The sequence below is a fragment of the Simochromis diagramma genome, unplaced genomic scaffold (genome assembly GCF_900408965.1).
Source record: "Simochromis diagramma unplaced genomic scaffold, fSimDia1.1 OVJJ01000026.1, whole genome shotgun sequence".
Classification (NCBI taxonomy): domain Eukaryota; kingdom Metazoa; phylum Chordata; class Actinopteri; order Cichliformes; family Cichlidae; genus Simochromis; species Simochromis diagramma.
In genome coordinates this window covers 8,765,772-8,782,381 of record NW_024386985.1, presented here as the reverse complement: position 1 = coordinate 8,782,381, position 16,610 = coordinate 8,765,772, and the positions used below count along the sequence as shown (strand labels likewise).

At 39.3% G+C, this 16,610-nt stretch overlaps 1 protein-coding gene across 14 annotated transcripts in view; it reads right to left on the bottom strand.

Annotated features, from left to right (window-relative positions):
- Positions 1-15,345, bottom strand: part of fryl (furry homolog, like) — a 74,892-nt gene extending 59,547 nt beyond the window's left edge. For 8 of the 14 annotated variants that reach the window (XM_040040038.1, XM_040040040.1, XM_040040042.1 and 5 more), the window contains exon 1: positions 1,529-2,438. In XM_040040038.1, coding sequence (XP_039895972.1) covers positions 1,529-1,793 — 265 coding nt within the window. In that variant the 5' untranslated portion in view covers positions 1,794-2,438. Of the gene's footprint in view, positions 1-1,528; positions 2,439-6,978; positions 7,049-10,669; positions 11,058-15,186 lie in introns of those variants that run through there. The other 6 variants (XM_040040049.1, XM_040040048.1, XM_040040044.1 and 3 more) reach the window with 4 other exon arrangements.
- Between the last annotated feature and the right edge of the window lie 1,265 nt (positions 15,346-16,610).

Here is a 16,610-nt window from a genome sequence, read left to right as displayed (position 1 = left end):
GTAAGAAGTATTTGGCACATATTTCGTGATGCTGAACTAAACCACCTGGGTAGGACAGAAATCCACAATCCACAAACACTAAAAGGGGTTACAAAAAAAGGTTCTATTGACAGTAAACACATCAAGCGGACAGAGTAACCTTTAACACTTTTCTTTGCAAACGCTGTTATCATTTTGACTGGCTCGGTCACAAAAGACAAATAATTTTGTTGCTGTGTTTTAAACTTTTGACAACTAGGTTAATGGCAGCAGTGAATGTGAATAATGCATTAAGAATGCTGACCATGAAAACATGAAAACCAAAATAATGTTTTAAATTGGGCTTGGAAATTTACACTGTATGCAGTTCTTAAATATAGTCTGTGTGGGCACATCACAGCAAGCATTGCCTTTGTAAGCTAAAAGTGGTTTGGTAATATTCGTGAATTGTTTAAATAGCAGTCTGACAGACTACAGTCCAGCCTAAACTTGGCTTTCTTATGCTACTGCTATGTGCTGTCGCATTACACAGTTAAGAGGGCTCCACCTACACTACCTCAGTTCTGTGTAGCTGCTTCTGTTTAATACTGACGTGAGATCACATTTTGACAATGGATTTGGCCAACTAGGCGAAAAACCCGTAATACACGCAATGACATCACTGCACCAATTCCAAATTCAGTATGAATTTTCTGACTTCACTTTCAGTGGTTTTCTGGCTCACAGTGAGTGGGTAACTAGCCATCAGGAAGACAGTCTTGCACATAGTAAATTAAAACTACTACTACTAATACTTTACTGATATTCCAAACAAATTTTAAAGAAAAATAATTTTATGAAAATGATTTTCCTTTGACTAAAAGATTGGATGGGTGCCAAAAATTCCTCTATGCAAAAATCTTCCACTCTGTTAACAGTAAGTGAACTGACTGCTACGAATCATAAAATATTAGAAATCCTGTGTAGATAAACTTACTCAATATATACTATACGGTATAACACATCCAGGACAGGCATCTAAAGCAATTAAATCTCTGTTTTCCACACAATTAATTGGATTTGGATTTATTTATTTATTGCACAATTTGAGAAAAATGTATCTTACCACTGTTTGCACTTTAAACATTTAATAGCCTATGCCCAATAAACAAAGAAGAATATGAATAAGGAATAAAGCTTGTATCGCAATGTCAAATTTTTGCATACCTACAGTGTTATTTTGTGTATTGTATATGTTCAGATTGAAATCACAATGGAAATACAATTCATTTGTCAGCACACATGCCCCTATGCCACACTCTCAATTGAGCATGGATTGAGAGTGGTGACCACAGCATTTTACTGCCCTCCACAGTGAACAGAAAACACAGATAACCCAGTCGTATTTTTTCATACATGGTGTATGTAAGCATGTGTGCATAAAGCAGGAGGGTATTAAGCCAGTTTTTGGAAATATGTTAACAGAGATTAACCAAAATTGTAATCTATAGGAAGCACATAAAAAAAGCTATATATATATATATGAATTGTGTATTTGGGACATTTGTACCTTTAAGGCGGGTATGGTTACTGCGAGCATGTCTGGAGGAGCCTATCCCAGCATCTAGCTTTGTAACCGGATCTACCAGATCTTCTTCAATGGTCTGTCCCATGGTTAGCAGGCCCAGTCTTTTCACCCGGAGAAGCCGTGGGCCTGGCTCCCTGGGTTCAGTTCCCCCATGTTCAGCAGATCCCTCACCTGAGATCACAGCTGGAACCAGGCTCTTTAGAAAATCCATGGTCGATGAGACTTTAGGTCTTTTACTCTGGTGCATAGTCCAGTAGCCTGTGCCACGCCATTCTGACACAAATTACCTGCCTGTTTCACGTGCCCCATTTACAGAGGAGTAGGTAGTCTTTATAGCGAGCTGCAACCTACATGTAGCCGTCAGACGTGCACTCACTGTAAAGTTCTTAAGCTGTGGGCCCTTACAGAGCAACACAGAAACTCTCTGTCAGGCTCTCTAAAGCTATATAGAGAGCTCCAACTGTAGCTAGTTAACCTGACAGAGTGAGAAACTTTCTACACTGCACATTACCTGTCTGTTGACAGTGTAAAGAGAAAGCAAAAAGACATGGATCTTTTCATAGGTTGTGATGTAATTGCAAGTAGGCAGGGCTATATTTGAGTGCCAGGCACTATCTGGGGTGGGACTAGAACATGTTCCACAGGAGATAACACAAGCTTGGGCCTCTAGCCAATCACAACAGCGACGACACCAGCCACACCCTGCTGGCCTGTGTTACTCACAGGAGAAACACCACAAGAGAAGGAAGAAGATTGACAGGGACTAAAACAAGTAAGGAAGCGCCATAGAGCAGGCTTCACTCGCCCGCCTGCCTGCATTTACTGATAGCGCTTATCGAAGTCGAAATAGTGTCACTTTTTAGTATTCATGCACAAGCACAAATGCTCATTTGCTTTCTTGCTAACTTGCTTAAACAACAAGAGCACCCCTCCCCTTGCTTTCACTTCTGTTCAACTGTGCTGGTGTCTGAAACAGGGTGATGACAGACTGCTGTGCTCTGCTTGGCTGCACAGTTTGTACCTGCAGTGAACTCAAACCCTTCCAAATATCCCTTGCTGCAGAGTAAGGCTGTCTTATGCTGTGCTGACTCTCAAAAGCTCACTGCCTAAAGAAATCATCAATTTACAAATGCAGTGAGTGCTCTACAGCAACAGAGAGCTGGAAGCATTCACAAATTTCAGTGATGGCCACAGCACTAATGTGCAAAAAAAGATTAAAACGCTTAAGATGAACATTATATGCTGTTTCATCAATCAGTAAGCAGCATGATAAAGGGACTGTTCTAATGAAGACTCCAATAAGCACTTTAATATTAATAATGAAATAAGCAACTCTAATATAAAGAGGTTTATGGCACTAAAGTACTCAACAGGATTTAAAACCTTGCTTTACATCTTTAAAAGCTTATTCATCCATATTCCTAACAACTTATCCAATTCAGGGTCGTTGGGGGCTGGAGCCTATCAACTGCTGTCAGGACGAGAAGCAGGGTACACCTGCAGCATTGCTGGTGCATCACAGGGTTAACACAGAGAGACGGACAACCATCCACACTCACTTTCACACCTAACATACAGGTAGGCACAGGGAGAACATGCAAAGTCTCCCCGTTTTCTGGGCCTGACACTCACACTTGGATGAGATTCGGGGTTCTCATCTTCCTCCTGATGTAAAACTTAAGTCCATTATTTTCCAGCGAGTCAAATGAGGTTTGCTAGAACCCTGTACAATACAGAAGAGGGAGCTACTCCAAGCTGACATCAAAACCAAGTTTTTGCTATATTAGCTCACATTGATAGCATTATGCTGTTATGAAACACGAATGGCGAACCTACTCAAAAATTAACCGTGGCCTTTAAAGATTTTTTCTTTGTTCGACTAATGATTATAAGGAAACACGCACTCTGTGAGACCAGTAAGTGTGGTTAGGGAGTGTTTACACCCTCTACTGCAGTGTGCGAAAACATCAACAGCAAGATGATGTAATTGTTGTAGTGTATAAACTATGTCAAAAGGCAGAGATAGGAAGTAAAAGTAAAAGACATCATCCTCTTCCTGTTTCTCTCTTCTGTGCTTTCTGTAAATATAACTGAAAAAGCAATGCATGTAGGTATGCATGTACGTAAATATGCTTGAATGTGTTCTTGCATTGGCTGCATATGGTATAAAAAAAACAAACCCTGATATACAAATAAGGTAGCTGGCTCTATATAGTAGGAATGTAAATATTGTAGTGGCAGGAAACGCCAGACACACTAAAGGGTCTAAGACGGCCCATCAATATGGCCCTATGTATTTATATTAAATAAAAGGGGAATTTTTACATCTTATTATGCAACAGTTTCTCTGGTTTGGCCAACTTGTGATCACACTCTGCTGTTTTTAGCACTTGATCTAAAATTAGTAGATACCCCAAGCTTTAGAAGTTTACAATATGACTACTTGACAAGCAAGCAGAACACTTGTTAAAGTGGGACTGTAGCTAATTAACACTTATGCCCAGGAATTGAAATGTTAGTTCAGAAACTTCAAACCATTTTGCTTCCATTGCATATAAAGTGCAGCAGGCCTTTTAAGTTGCCATTTCCACTAGAGACCACAGATGTCTGCTAAGGCACAGGAACTAATTTGTAGTTCTAGTGTACATAGTCCTTTGAGTCTTTAAGAAATTATATAAGAGTGAGGTAGCTAAATATGTCAAAGTGTGCCCATCTGACCTCTCATCTTACTTGCCAAACTGATTGCCTTAGTTATGGCATGCTGCAATTCATTAGGCTGGTAAAAGTTTCCAAAAGGAATAATTTGAAATCTAGATACAAAACTTGACAAATTATTAAAAAAAATATAATCCCAAATGTAAGCACAAGAGAAAAAGACTGTTTTAAGTTGCAAAGATTGATGTTGTTTCAGGACTACTGCCAGGCAAAGATGCAGAGAGGAGTTAGTCAGAGAAAGGGAGAAATGGATATGGCAAAGATAGCCATCATTAGGCCAGGGCACCACAATGGTCAGTGGAGGCAGCTGTGGTTAGCTGGGGCCAGGTCTGTGGTGCTGGTGAGTTAGAACAATACCCCTGCACAGGAGGCCCAGATCCCAATCAGCCCAGGAATGTGGAAGAGGAAACTCCGAGAACAATGTACAGCGTTCCTAGGCCATTCTGGGTCCCACCCATTTGTGCCTTGGTCTGCTTTCAAGCAGAAGAAAACAGGAAAACTACTGGGCCAGGGACCAGAAACCAGGGTCTGTTCTGCAGTCAGCTGAGGGGGCTGTCAGCATTAAACCTACCAGAGTCACTGTGATTGCTTTGTGCATGCATGAGTCTACTGCCCCACCTCTGGATGTGAGTAAACAGCTAGCATTCCATGTCAAGTAAGGTGAATATGAAAACAATGTTACACTGCCCCCTAATGGTACAAACAGCCACCACATCATCAAGCTATAACTCTGCCTTCTTATGCAAGGCTCTCAAGTGTAACCTGAAATGATTCAGCCATAAAAATTGTGTTTTTGGACAAGTGTCTAACATATTGCTTGGGTGCAACTTCATCTTAATTTTTGCTTACTAACGGCTTGCTCTCCCAAGTTAGTCCCTATAAACTCTGGCAATTCAGATGATAACTCTAAATCTCTCAATTAGGAAACCAATACAGTTAATACGTTTGAAAATGAATATCAGTATTTCTTTTTGTAAGCAATTTCTTATGGCCCTATTTGTTTTTATATTTACATAACTGAATCAAATTGAATGTATGCCATGGATCTATTTTTAATTTCCTGTTATGGGTGTACACAAGTTAAATTTTAAGGCTGTGTTTTCCATTGGTAAACACAAACGAAGTGCTGAACATTCGAACATTCGTACAGCGAGAGATCAAGCTGGTTCAGCCCAGTGCTGAATGGCTGTTGAAAGGCAACCCACAGAGAGCCTGGTTGTCACTGCTGAAGAATGTGAGAATGTGACCTAACCAGACCCAGTGTCAAAATTAACCTCCTTTCTTTCTTTTTTTGTGTCCAGACCAAGTGTGAGATGACACATCTCTCCCGGAGACCAAAACAATATGCACAACCACATATTTAAGCAGTCATGTGACACATGCCGGCATAACCCAACTTCATGACATTTACAGCTCACTGCTGAAAGAATAATTTCAACACTTGATTAAAACTTTTTTCGCCCCTTAAATATTAACACCATAGCTGCTACTGAGAGTCGTTTTGAGACCTAAGTGGCAGAATTTGCCAACTCTGCCTCACACAAACTGTGGAACAGTGTTACGGAATCAGCCGTAACACTGACACTCAACATATTTTGAACCATTCAAACAAAAAACAGAACAGTAGGTGGGCTTCAGTGTAACTGGAGATTTTTTTTAAGCCTTTTTTTAGTTGAATCCATTTTTTATTATGTTTGGCACTGTCAAACATAACAATTACTTTATCAAATACTTTATCAATTACTGTCTTATGATGTTTGCTTTCTAAACATGCACTTCACATTTAGGCTTGATACACAACAGCTATGTCTGATTTAAAAATGCCCTGAAAAATACCTGATACAGCTTCCACTAGAATAAAATCAACTTTAGACAGCTAAGGGGGTCATTGATTCGATGTTAATACTCAGTTGTGACATGCAAGCGTGTGAACTCAAAGTTACATTCTGTGGGTCAGCTCATTTTTGATTTACGCAGTAGTGTTTCTAGTTTGGTCATTTATTTCTTCATTTTTTCTTTAAAGCTTAAAAGAGGAAACTCTTGCAGCGCTGTGATGGTAATATGAGTCAAAGCAGTCTTACACCTTTGCAATTGTAAAATGACACATCTATATGACAGAATTACTTGAAACTGTTAGTCTAACTGTAAAGCCTGTGTGAGAGCAGATTAAAATAAAGTTTCACCTTAGGACAGAGGTTCCCAAAGTGTGGGGCCCACCCCCTGGGGGGGGGGGGGGGGCGTGGTATGGGGAGAAAAAATAAAAAAATGCTTGGACACTGGGGCTTCCACACAAACGCAAAGCAGGAGATGAAGCATCGCCAAGTATGTTTTCAAACCAACTTCATTCTAAGCCAATGACTAGAAAATATGGTGAAGCATATCTTCCCTTTGGCTTCACCTGCACAGGAGCCAAGGTAGGAGATTACAAGATTTTTGTTGTAAAACAAAGAGGAGCCTAGCAAAAAGAGTTTGGGAAACACTGCCTTAGGACTACAGTACAGACAAACACAGATGAAGTTAACCAAGTCAAACAAGAAAAGAAAATGCCAGCCAGAAAATACTAAATACTCTATTGTACTACTTTTAGAACTTTGCAAAACAAACACAGCAATTAATCCAACACCCTCCTCATTCCCACAGTATTTAGCTTGCATTTGCTCTAAAACCTAAACCACAGTACACAGTGGAACACAACCCCCTTAACCCTTGCATACTACCTTAAGGCCATAGAGCAGGGGCTGGAACAGGAAAGTGACAGGAGGGCCCACAAATTTGCTGCACAGGAATCTGAAATGGAGTGCACAGAAATCATCCCTTTAACAACTACAAAGCAGAAAATTGATATGAAAACAGCATAAACAACCAGAGGAATAGAGAAGATACACTCTTTAATCTTAAAGTCAATCTACTGTGCTCATTTCATGCGTCATATTTTAATTCCTAGCCTAATCACTTTGAATGATTCCCAGTTACAAATAGTCCTTATTTATGTCATGCTGGGGCTTTGTACAGTCCCATATCTTAAAAAAAAAAAAAAAAAAAGTAATTTCAGCTCCTCCCGCTTCAAGCCCCTCTTCCTTTAAGTAAGCTTTCTTCTGGTTGGCTGCCTCTCACAAACCAAAGGTTTGAACAACACATGATTGAGCTACTTTGTCTGGGATGACAGTATTAGACATGTTAGCTCACAAGGGTATTAGAATGCCAAGAATAAAAGGTTATAGGTCTGTGTTACCTTGCTTGACAGAAATCATTGTAAACTCTTGGCATTTCTGATCATCTGCTGAAAAGACGACTACCACAACTGAGTAAGTGAAACCTTTGTCAACAAAACTGTCTAATTTTTTTTTTTTTTTTTTTAACAGTGCTGCTGATTTTTCTTTAGCTGCGGCTAAAATCCTCTTCAGACAGATTCCAAAGATTCCTCAATGCAGGAAAAAGCCTGGCTGCTAGCTCGCAGAAAAACCTTGTGCACATGCTGACCTCCCTGTTTAAAACTCTAGCCATGTTTAATATGAGCACTAACATACCAACAGTATATTAAGGAAAGAACATTCATTATGGCTTTACATTAACATTGGTATAGATGCACTTACTTTTGAGAGTTGGGAAAACATTCACACATGTGTAACTTCACTAGTACAATCTTAAAGCTTTCAATAATAGTGTCAGTATTTTTAAAGATATGGTATAAAAATGTCTAAAACAGGCATTTTCTCACACCCCTCCACCCCCGATTCTGAGGCGCCAATCAGCAGGAAGGATATGAGCCATAATCATATTGTTGCGGTGATGCACAGAAGAACTTCATGGCCATTTTAGATATGTGCTGACAGACATCTACTCATTTTAGGCCATGAAAATAGGTAGGTACGTTTTGGGTTTTTTTTGGTTTTTTAAATAGTACATCTCTATACACTGAAATTAAAATTATGAATCTCTTCACATTCACTCAGAGAAAAGCCTTAGAATATCCACCCAGGATCATTCAAGGTAGTCTACCGAGTCGTGAGATTTACTTCTAGCAGGACTTTGGCTGCACGTCTCCATCAATTCAGAAAATTCTCTCCACATGAACTGATTCCCTGGATACTTGGATAATGATATGTTTTGCTTTTTCTTGAGAACATCAAGATTATGCCTCCAAATTCTTTTTACTTCAATTTGATATGCACTTGTGAAGTGATGACATGAAATATTCAGTTTGGCCAAATTCTGAAACGTAAATAATCCTTCCAAAAATTCCTGGCCCCAGTTAATCCCTTTCAAACTTGGCCAGACCTCACTTCTCACTAAACGTTCACGTAAGTGACAAACCAAATCAATCACACAGAAGTAATTACATGTCTGAAATTCGATTATACAATTTTTTAAATCACTTTCTCCAACACATCCTGTATAATCATAATGCGTTAAAGACAGAGTGCTGCTGAACTGTCCAGTCACAGTTTCAAAGTGATGGGTCAGCCTACTGTTGGCTTCAGCCTGATTTGCTCTGTGTTGGGACAGGATTAAAACCTCCTCCTGAGCAGAGAAATAATCTGAAGATTACCCACTACATCCAAGAGGCAGTTACATAAGCATTCAAAGCCTCCAAAACTGTACTTTCCTTCTATCACTGTAGCAGCTGAAAGAGGCTCCTTTTATAGTCAAGTAATCTCATATCCAGTCACACATTCATTGTTACTGTCTGGCTCAGAGGAGACAGCAGCAGTCATTTTAAAGTAAAAATAAAACGAAGGCTTGGTAAATATAATCCAATCTAATAGAAACGAATACTGAAAGTAAGTACTGAGACTAGGAACTTCAAACTATTATCAAACCGTAGTTCAACAAAGGAAGGAAGAACAAACCACTTAGTCACACAGCACCCAGACAGAGAAGCCGAGTTGTGAGAACTTCCACTCTTAACATTGCGGACGAATGATGAGAACAAGTCAGCGGACATAGCAAGTCAAAGCAAAACAAAACCAATGACAGCCATAAAGTCACGTCACGGCGACATACCGTTACCAACCTTTTCCCACCCACCACGAACACAGCTTGAAAATTTCAACAAAACAAAAAAAAAAAAAAAAAAAAAAAAAAAAAAAAAGGTCAGGCAACATCACTCACTTCTCACACTGAAAGACCTGTGAATAATATATCTGACTTCCTGTTCCATCTCAGCGACTCCAAAACACACAAAAAAAACATGTGACCGCAGAAGTAGAGTAAGCCAAACGCAGAGCACCTCAAAAACGCTGCAGCAGAAATCAACCCGAGTAACAAAATCTCCTGCTCTGTGTTTAAGCACTTGAATCTAAGTATTTTCTCTGGCCGTGCTTAAACATATCTCAGTAATTCTTCTAACAAGCAGGTGCTTTACCAAGTCCCAGTATATTTAAGCGTTTAAACATTGCACGTTTTGACGTTGCTGCAACTTGTGCAAAGAGCTAAAGGTCAGCAGTAGCCAACTGATCTGATCAATGGTTAACCTATCTTCATATATTAAAACCATCCTGCTCTTTCTGGTATGGGAAGGATGCTGCAAATAGGAGGCTGATACAGGAAATAGGAGATAACCCTGACAAAGACAAGACTGTCCTGTCACATGTCCACTACCCACAGGCTGCAAAACTAAAGCAGAGTTTTCTTACACAATCAGCATTATAATTTAGAAAACAAACTAAGAAAGTATAATTCAATGCTTTTTTTTTTTAAGATAAGTATTAAAAAGGTTTGTAGTTTAAAACTGTTTACAGTCAGAAAGAGGCAGTGTCTACAGCAAAATAGACAAAAGAGGAAAGCCTATATCAAGCCCTGTCCAACAGTAAATGACAGGCCTGGCCTGTTGTAATCACTACCTCTTAAACAAAAATTTACTGGTTTCTTCCAAATGGAGAGAGAAGTGTGCAAACACACACCTTTTTTGAAAGATTCAGCAGATATTCCTTTTATCTTAATCTCACTCTGGATTACATTCATAGGCAGAAAATATGAGGCATTAAAGTAGAGTCAACTGATCTAAACACAGAGGAAATGCTAAGAACTTAGCTGAGGCCGACTTGAGGGCAAAGACAGGGTGGTTTCTTTGGCGAAGGCAGACCCAAACATCAATTATGCTCCAAACCCTCTTTCCCAAAGCCAAGGATAATCTTGCTCAGCAGGGCTCAATTATAGGTTATTTCTAGCTAGACTCAGTCCACATTGTGCACTACATTATGCCAAGTCTTCCAACACAATCAATAAAATGTATCCCTAACTCAGAGTATGTAATACTATGCATTTATCATAAAGCACAATGAAAAAGAAGAGGCTTTTGGAAGTTAACTTTATGAAAGTGCGACAAATGGTGACAGACTGCTAGTTTCAAAACAGCTACACAACTACTAGTAGCTATAAATGAAAACAAACAAACAAACAACTTACTGTAACAAATCCTCCCAGTGTCTTCTAATGTTCCTTACCCATTATCACCAACATTAAAACTACCTATCTGTCAACTTTTTTTTTTTCGTTATAGACTCATGAATATTCTTATCTTCACAGTTTCACAGGAAGCCTTCGTTGTGGTGTGTGACTTTCCCACCAACAGAATGAAAGAAAACAGCAGTGCTGTTCAATGTTAAGCACTCTGGAAATCTAATTTGCATTGGAGTTAATGCTCAATGCATTAGAATGTGACCAAAGACAGGTCCTAGTAGTAGGGTTGTGCAATTCCAATTGTCATTGTACCTTTCAGCACATCTCTTTCCTTTACTTCACACTGCTTTCTTTAGTTTTTCAGTTGATTTATGATTAGAGTTTAAGGATAATTCATTACAAAGTGAACTTTTGTCTTTTTTCAGTTTAATACATCAATTTTTAACTCCATTTTTAAATAATTGTAAATAATTTCAACGTTCATAAGAGTGAGCCAAACAACTGATAATATTTGTTTTTGCCATAACAGAACAGGCCTAGATCTCAGCAAACACACACACTAGGGGAAATGGTTAACTGAACAGCAAGGAGTTAAACCAAATTTGTGTCTGTTCCTTAGAATCTTCTTTCCTCACTTGTCCAGTTAATGATTTAGCTTTGTGCAAATACAAACACAGAGACACCTGGATCAAACCTATGTTTAGATAAGATGTCTCCCCGTCATTACTGCACCAAATAAATGACACGTGGTATATTATATGCTATGCACACATCACATGAACTTTGGAGTCGTGTCCGAAATTGATATTGAAGGTGATAATATAAAACCAACCGACTACTAGGTCAAAGGATATCAAAGCTTGTGCTTAAGGAAATAACCTAGCTAAGCAAGATGTTTGTGCAATTTAAAGCCCATATCCAGGTGCCAACATGACAGCCACGAGAGATGGGTATAGATAATAAACCAAGAAAAAAAAAAAAAAGCTTCAAGTATTAAAATAAGCTGAAACAGAACACCCAAATATGGTAGCACCTGACCACTACTGCACAGCAAATACACAGCAAACAAACCCAAAAACTATGAATGACTTCGGTCAATAAGACACATCAAATGTTTTATGCTGCATAAGATTTTTATACACTCCACTAAAATGTTTATTTAACAGTTAATCCTTGCAGGGGGCAGCTTACTGAGAGCCCACTGTTGGGGCATTTCACAGAGCTTGGTTTTTCATCCACATACTCTTTAATGCCATTAACGTCTTTCCAGATTAAAGCAAACACACTAATTCACTGGAATTATGTCCCAGATAATCACAGAGAGATGGTGATCTGCAATCTAGGGGGATTCCCCCTAGTTGGTACACATCTGTACTGCCATCAGAGGCTTATCCTGGTAGATTTTGGGGCAGGGGCAGAAGAGCTGTAAGTCAGTTGCAAAGACCCACAATCTAGCAGGCCAGTGTCAGTACATCACTACAAAGGGTTGTGTTTACAACATTTAAAGTAAGTGATGTGTGACTTTATAACAAGTTCACCTTAGCTGCAGTGCAGTACTTAACAGCATTATACTGCAGTAGAAGCAAAGACATTAGATAACACTATTTTTGGTATCATTTCTTAACTTGAACTCACAAAACTCTTAATAAAGATTAAACAAATTCAGGAGAATTTACACAGGGGTATTTTCTGCCTTTTCTGACACACAGCAGAAGGTAGTCTATTTTAGATGCGTTCAGTGGAAATACTGTATGTGGGTTAGGTGAAGGTGCCTGAACAGAGTACGTAGGAGTGAATATGATGACCACTCACTGGAGGTAAATGCATCAGACAATCCGCTTGTTAAGTGTGATGTCTTTATGCTCATTGAGTTCCCATTGAGAGTTAAAAATAATCTAGTGCAGCTGTCAGGGCATCTATGAAAAATGGCATTTAGTGGAATCAGAAGTTAGTAGCAAATTGTCTAAGTAGTCGACATCGATTGCTCAAAGACCATAATCTGACTTATGTAAAAAAACTTTTGGATGGTCCCTTATTCACAAGGGGTCATCAAAGCAGGTTGGTTTGCTAAATGTGATTTGACAGATTTTTACAGCTGATGCTCTTCTTGATGCTACACCCCCCCCCCCCCCCCCCCCAAAGGGATTTGTGCTTTCCCCTTAGCTGTGAATCAGGGATCATTTGCTTGTGAGGCAAATCACTACACTATGGAGCCAACATATTCTAATTTAGTACTTAGAAAAACTTGCATAGGTAGAGAATGAAATGTTTTGGTGGTGCTTCTCTCAAGCAAAGACCTCACTTGAAATGACATCACTTAACAAGCAGACTAGCGCAACCTGACATCTCACACACTTTGCAACAGGAAGATGGCAATTTAAAGCCAAGATAAAGTCCAATCTAGCTAGGCTGGACATTTAAGTTTTTTATCAGGTGATGTCTAGAAAAGATTACTTGGCTAGCAGTGCATGTGTAAAACCAGCAATGCATTGCATCTGGAAAGTTTTTACAGTCAAAATCGGATCTTTTTTTTAAATGTTTCACAGTCAACTAAATGTTTAAATAAGAGTAAATAGACATTATTCACTCTTACTCAACTGCTTTTAGTGTAAACAAGACAAAAGACCATCCAGTAGTGGTCAGTTGCTACTACTACTGCCACTCCTAGTACTTTCATATACTTCTCCCAAAGCTATTCCTGTACTCTCTTGGTAATACACTTTGTTGGTATATAAACCTTTAATCCAGCCTCTCAGCACTCTGGAAAAAGGTTTTTACTCAGGATCTCTTAATTTTTCTGTATTCATCTTTCCTTCAGTCCTGATGGGTCTACCATTGCTGTCACAGAATTCACCACTGTGTAGAAAGTAATGTGGTGATTCTGACTGCCAAGTTCCCTCCATACATGCCTTTGGGGTTTGTGTCCAAATAGTTCAATCTATGTTTTGCTTCTTTCTGTCTGAGAGACCTTAAGGTGTCTTCTGGCAGACTCTCAGTGTACTGATGGTTGTCCTTGATAGTTACCATAGGGCTGTATTTTCAACCATGTTTCTCAAATGGGTGACAAAGTATACTGACAGCTGCCCAAGTATTTTTTATAGACAAATTTACCCCCCCCCCCCCCCCCCCCGAATGGCACCATGAACAATTCCCAATGTCTTTCCCAATGTGAAAGTTCAGTCACTACTAATGAGATAGTTTTGACCCAACAAACTTCTGTTTCCCTCCCATATCTGACCAAGTCTTTTAATGCTGCAGAAACACCTTAGTATGCAAAAATTAAAACAAATCTTATTGTAGGAAGATCAAGGATCAGTGATAGAAGTATGATGCACCGGGATTCAACTATCACAACAAACAATGTGTCATCAACTCGACGTTTCAGTTGTTTATATATTTGCTCTTGTTATTGTGCAGCATATGTGCAGACTATGTGTAAAACATAACCGAATGCGGAAATTTTGAACATGGATTTGGCATGGATTTTTAGCATACATTCTATATATGCTGCATGTTTTGCAATCTGTGCAAATATGCATAACAATGTTCCTGTTCTTCAGATCACTGTCCTAATTTATTTGAGCAAAGGAGCGAACACAAACTGGCTTTTCTTCTTCTTATATAGTTTGGCTATCTCCACCTCTAGCCAGACAGCAGACTGACCAGATTCCTTTCTGCCTGTATCCAAGTGTCACTGCTTGGGTCTCAACAGAAAAGGAACAAATGCTTCATTGTGGGTCTTGATGCACTCTGAACAGGGGAATGAAGTCCTCGCAGGGATGATAGATGCAAATCTCGAAGTTCTCTCATTGTTATGCCCATGCACATGAAGCACCATGCTTGAATATGATTATTTCCTTTAAGCCACTCATAGTCATAACGTAATAAAATAATGCATCTTTATTTTCCTGAATAATGTCCCAGATTTAAAAAGAAAATAGCGTATTAAACACTGTTGGTTAACTCTGTGCTCGTGTTTACTTTGATCACAGCGGGTAAGTATACCAAACAAGTTTCACAGCAATTTATTTCCCACGACATGAACGTGAAAAGCAATGCTAAAGATGATGCTAAAGATGTACATTAAAAAAAAGACTGATGTGGCTAACATACAGGAGAATAAGCTTCAATGTAGCCTTTAGTTAGCAACTAGCCTGCTGTTAATACTCCACTAAGGGTACTGCTAAGCAAAGGGCTAGCTAGCAACAGCAGCAGCCAGTTGTCAACTACAAGTTAACGTTCAACATGTAAGCTAACGAGCTGGCAGCGATAAAAGTAATGACAACAGGAATCTGATCGATGCTAAACTTGCAAGGTAGACAGGCGATTAACTCGCCCCAGCACAGCAGCCAAACTCCCTCTTTTAGCATGCTACGGCAGCCGATTTTGGTACCACAGTTGGAGAGCTAACCTCAACGGCAAAGTTAATCGCGGAACTTGGCATAAGCCAACGTTAACTACATTCGATAGCAACCTCCCGTGCCCTCATTCACCTCACTATACGTTAAGCCGACGTTACTCACAACTTTTGTTTCTTCTCCTCTTAGTTGAGCTAGGTGGCTAGCTTGCAGACGATCTTTTCATTCGCCGAACAAGCTTCAACATCCTGGCCCTTCTCCATTGGAAGGATTTGCGTAGTGGTGTGATTTTTTTTTTTCTCAGTCGGTTTCTGTGGTGGAAGAGCCCCACAGCCAGAACAGACGGCAGCTGGTTTGCCCTGCCTTCTTTGTTCTGATTGGCTCTGATGGTGTACGCCTACACAGAACTCTACGTTCTACCGGACAAGGAAAGTGCCAATCTTGATAGAACGACCTGTTGATTGGATGACGTCTTCTGCGGGAGGTTCACACGAATCTACCTTTTTTCCCCCTTTCTTTTTCAATCTTACGAGAGTACACCGGCCTTGCGCGGATAGGCGGGTAGTCGGAAGAGACGCAGTATGTCAGGTATTTGAGCATTGCTGACGGCAGTATCGAGTAATCACAAAAATATCAGTTAGAAAGCTTCCAAACGGATACAGGGATTAAGTATTATTTCATTCTGCGGACTAAACAAACATTATATATTATTATGTTAAAATGTGGAATCAGCTGGATTGTCTCTTTTTTTAAACGATCATTTGGATATATTTGTTGAGGCGTGTGGGCATGCCTGCAGTGTGTGTCGTGCCTCTTATGGAGCACTTTGGTCAAATTTGACTGGATTGTCAGTTACCGATAAATCTGTTCTGGTATCATTTATTACTCATAAAAATATATAAATATAACGCGGAGGGGACTACTCTATCTCTGTAAATAAACCAATTAAACCAATATAAAGTACTTAATATAAGACTAACTGTGGTACTGCAAAAATTGGGAATGATTTTGTTTGCATCACTATATGAAGAAAGTGGAGAAACCAAAGGCCAGCAGTCATGAGCTCCTTTCATAAACACTAACTGATATAAAATCATAAAACTGATTAAACTTCATATTTCAAAAATGACCAGCTGTCTTCATCAAAAGAGTCATGAAGTCCTTGTATTATTTGACACTTATAAAAATATAATTTTGGCAAAATTAAATATAAAACACGTTTCGTCATAAAAGGAGTATTTACTTCCTAAAAAAAAAATCATTTCATCCCAAATATGATGATTTATTGCCTTAATTGTAGGTTAGCTGAGCAGTGCTGCTAACTTTCCGAAACAGATTCAGGTTCAGACTCTGGCTAGGACCCTCCAAGACTTTTTCAAATACACTCTGGTGTTGTCTTGGCAGTATGATTTGTTGAAATATGAACATTCACAACTGCCTTTAAGCACTCTGAAAAGGGTTTTCACTCAGGATTGCTTAATTTTTGCTTCCATCATTCCTCCAGTTTCTCCCATTCCTGTTGCAGTAAAGCATTGCTGATGCTACCATCACATGTTTGACTGTACTAACTGTAAGGGGGTGATGCTGAC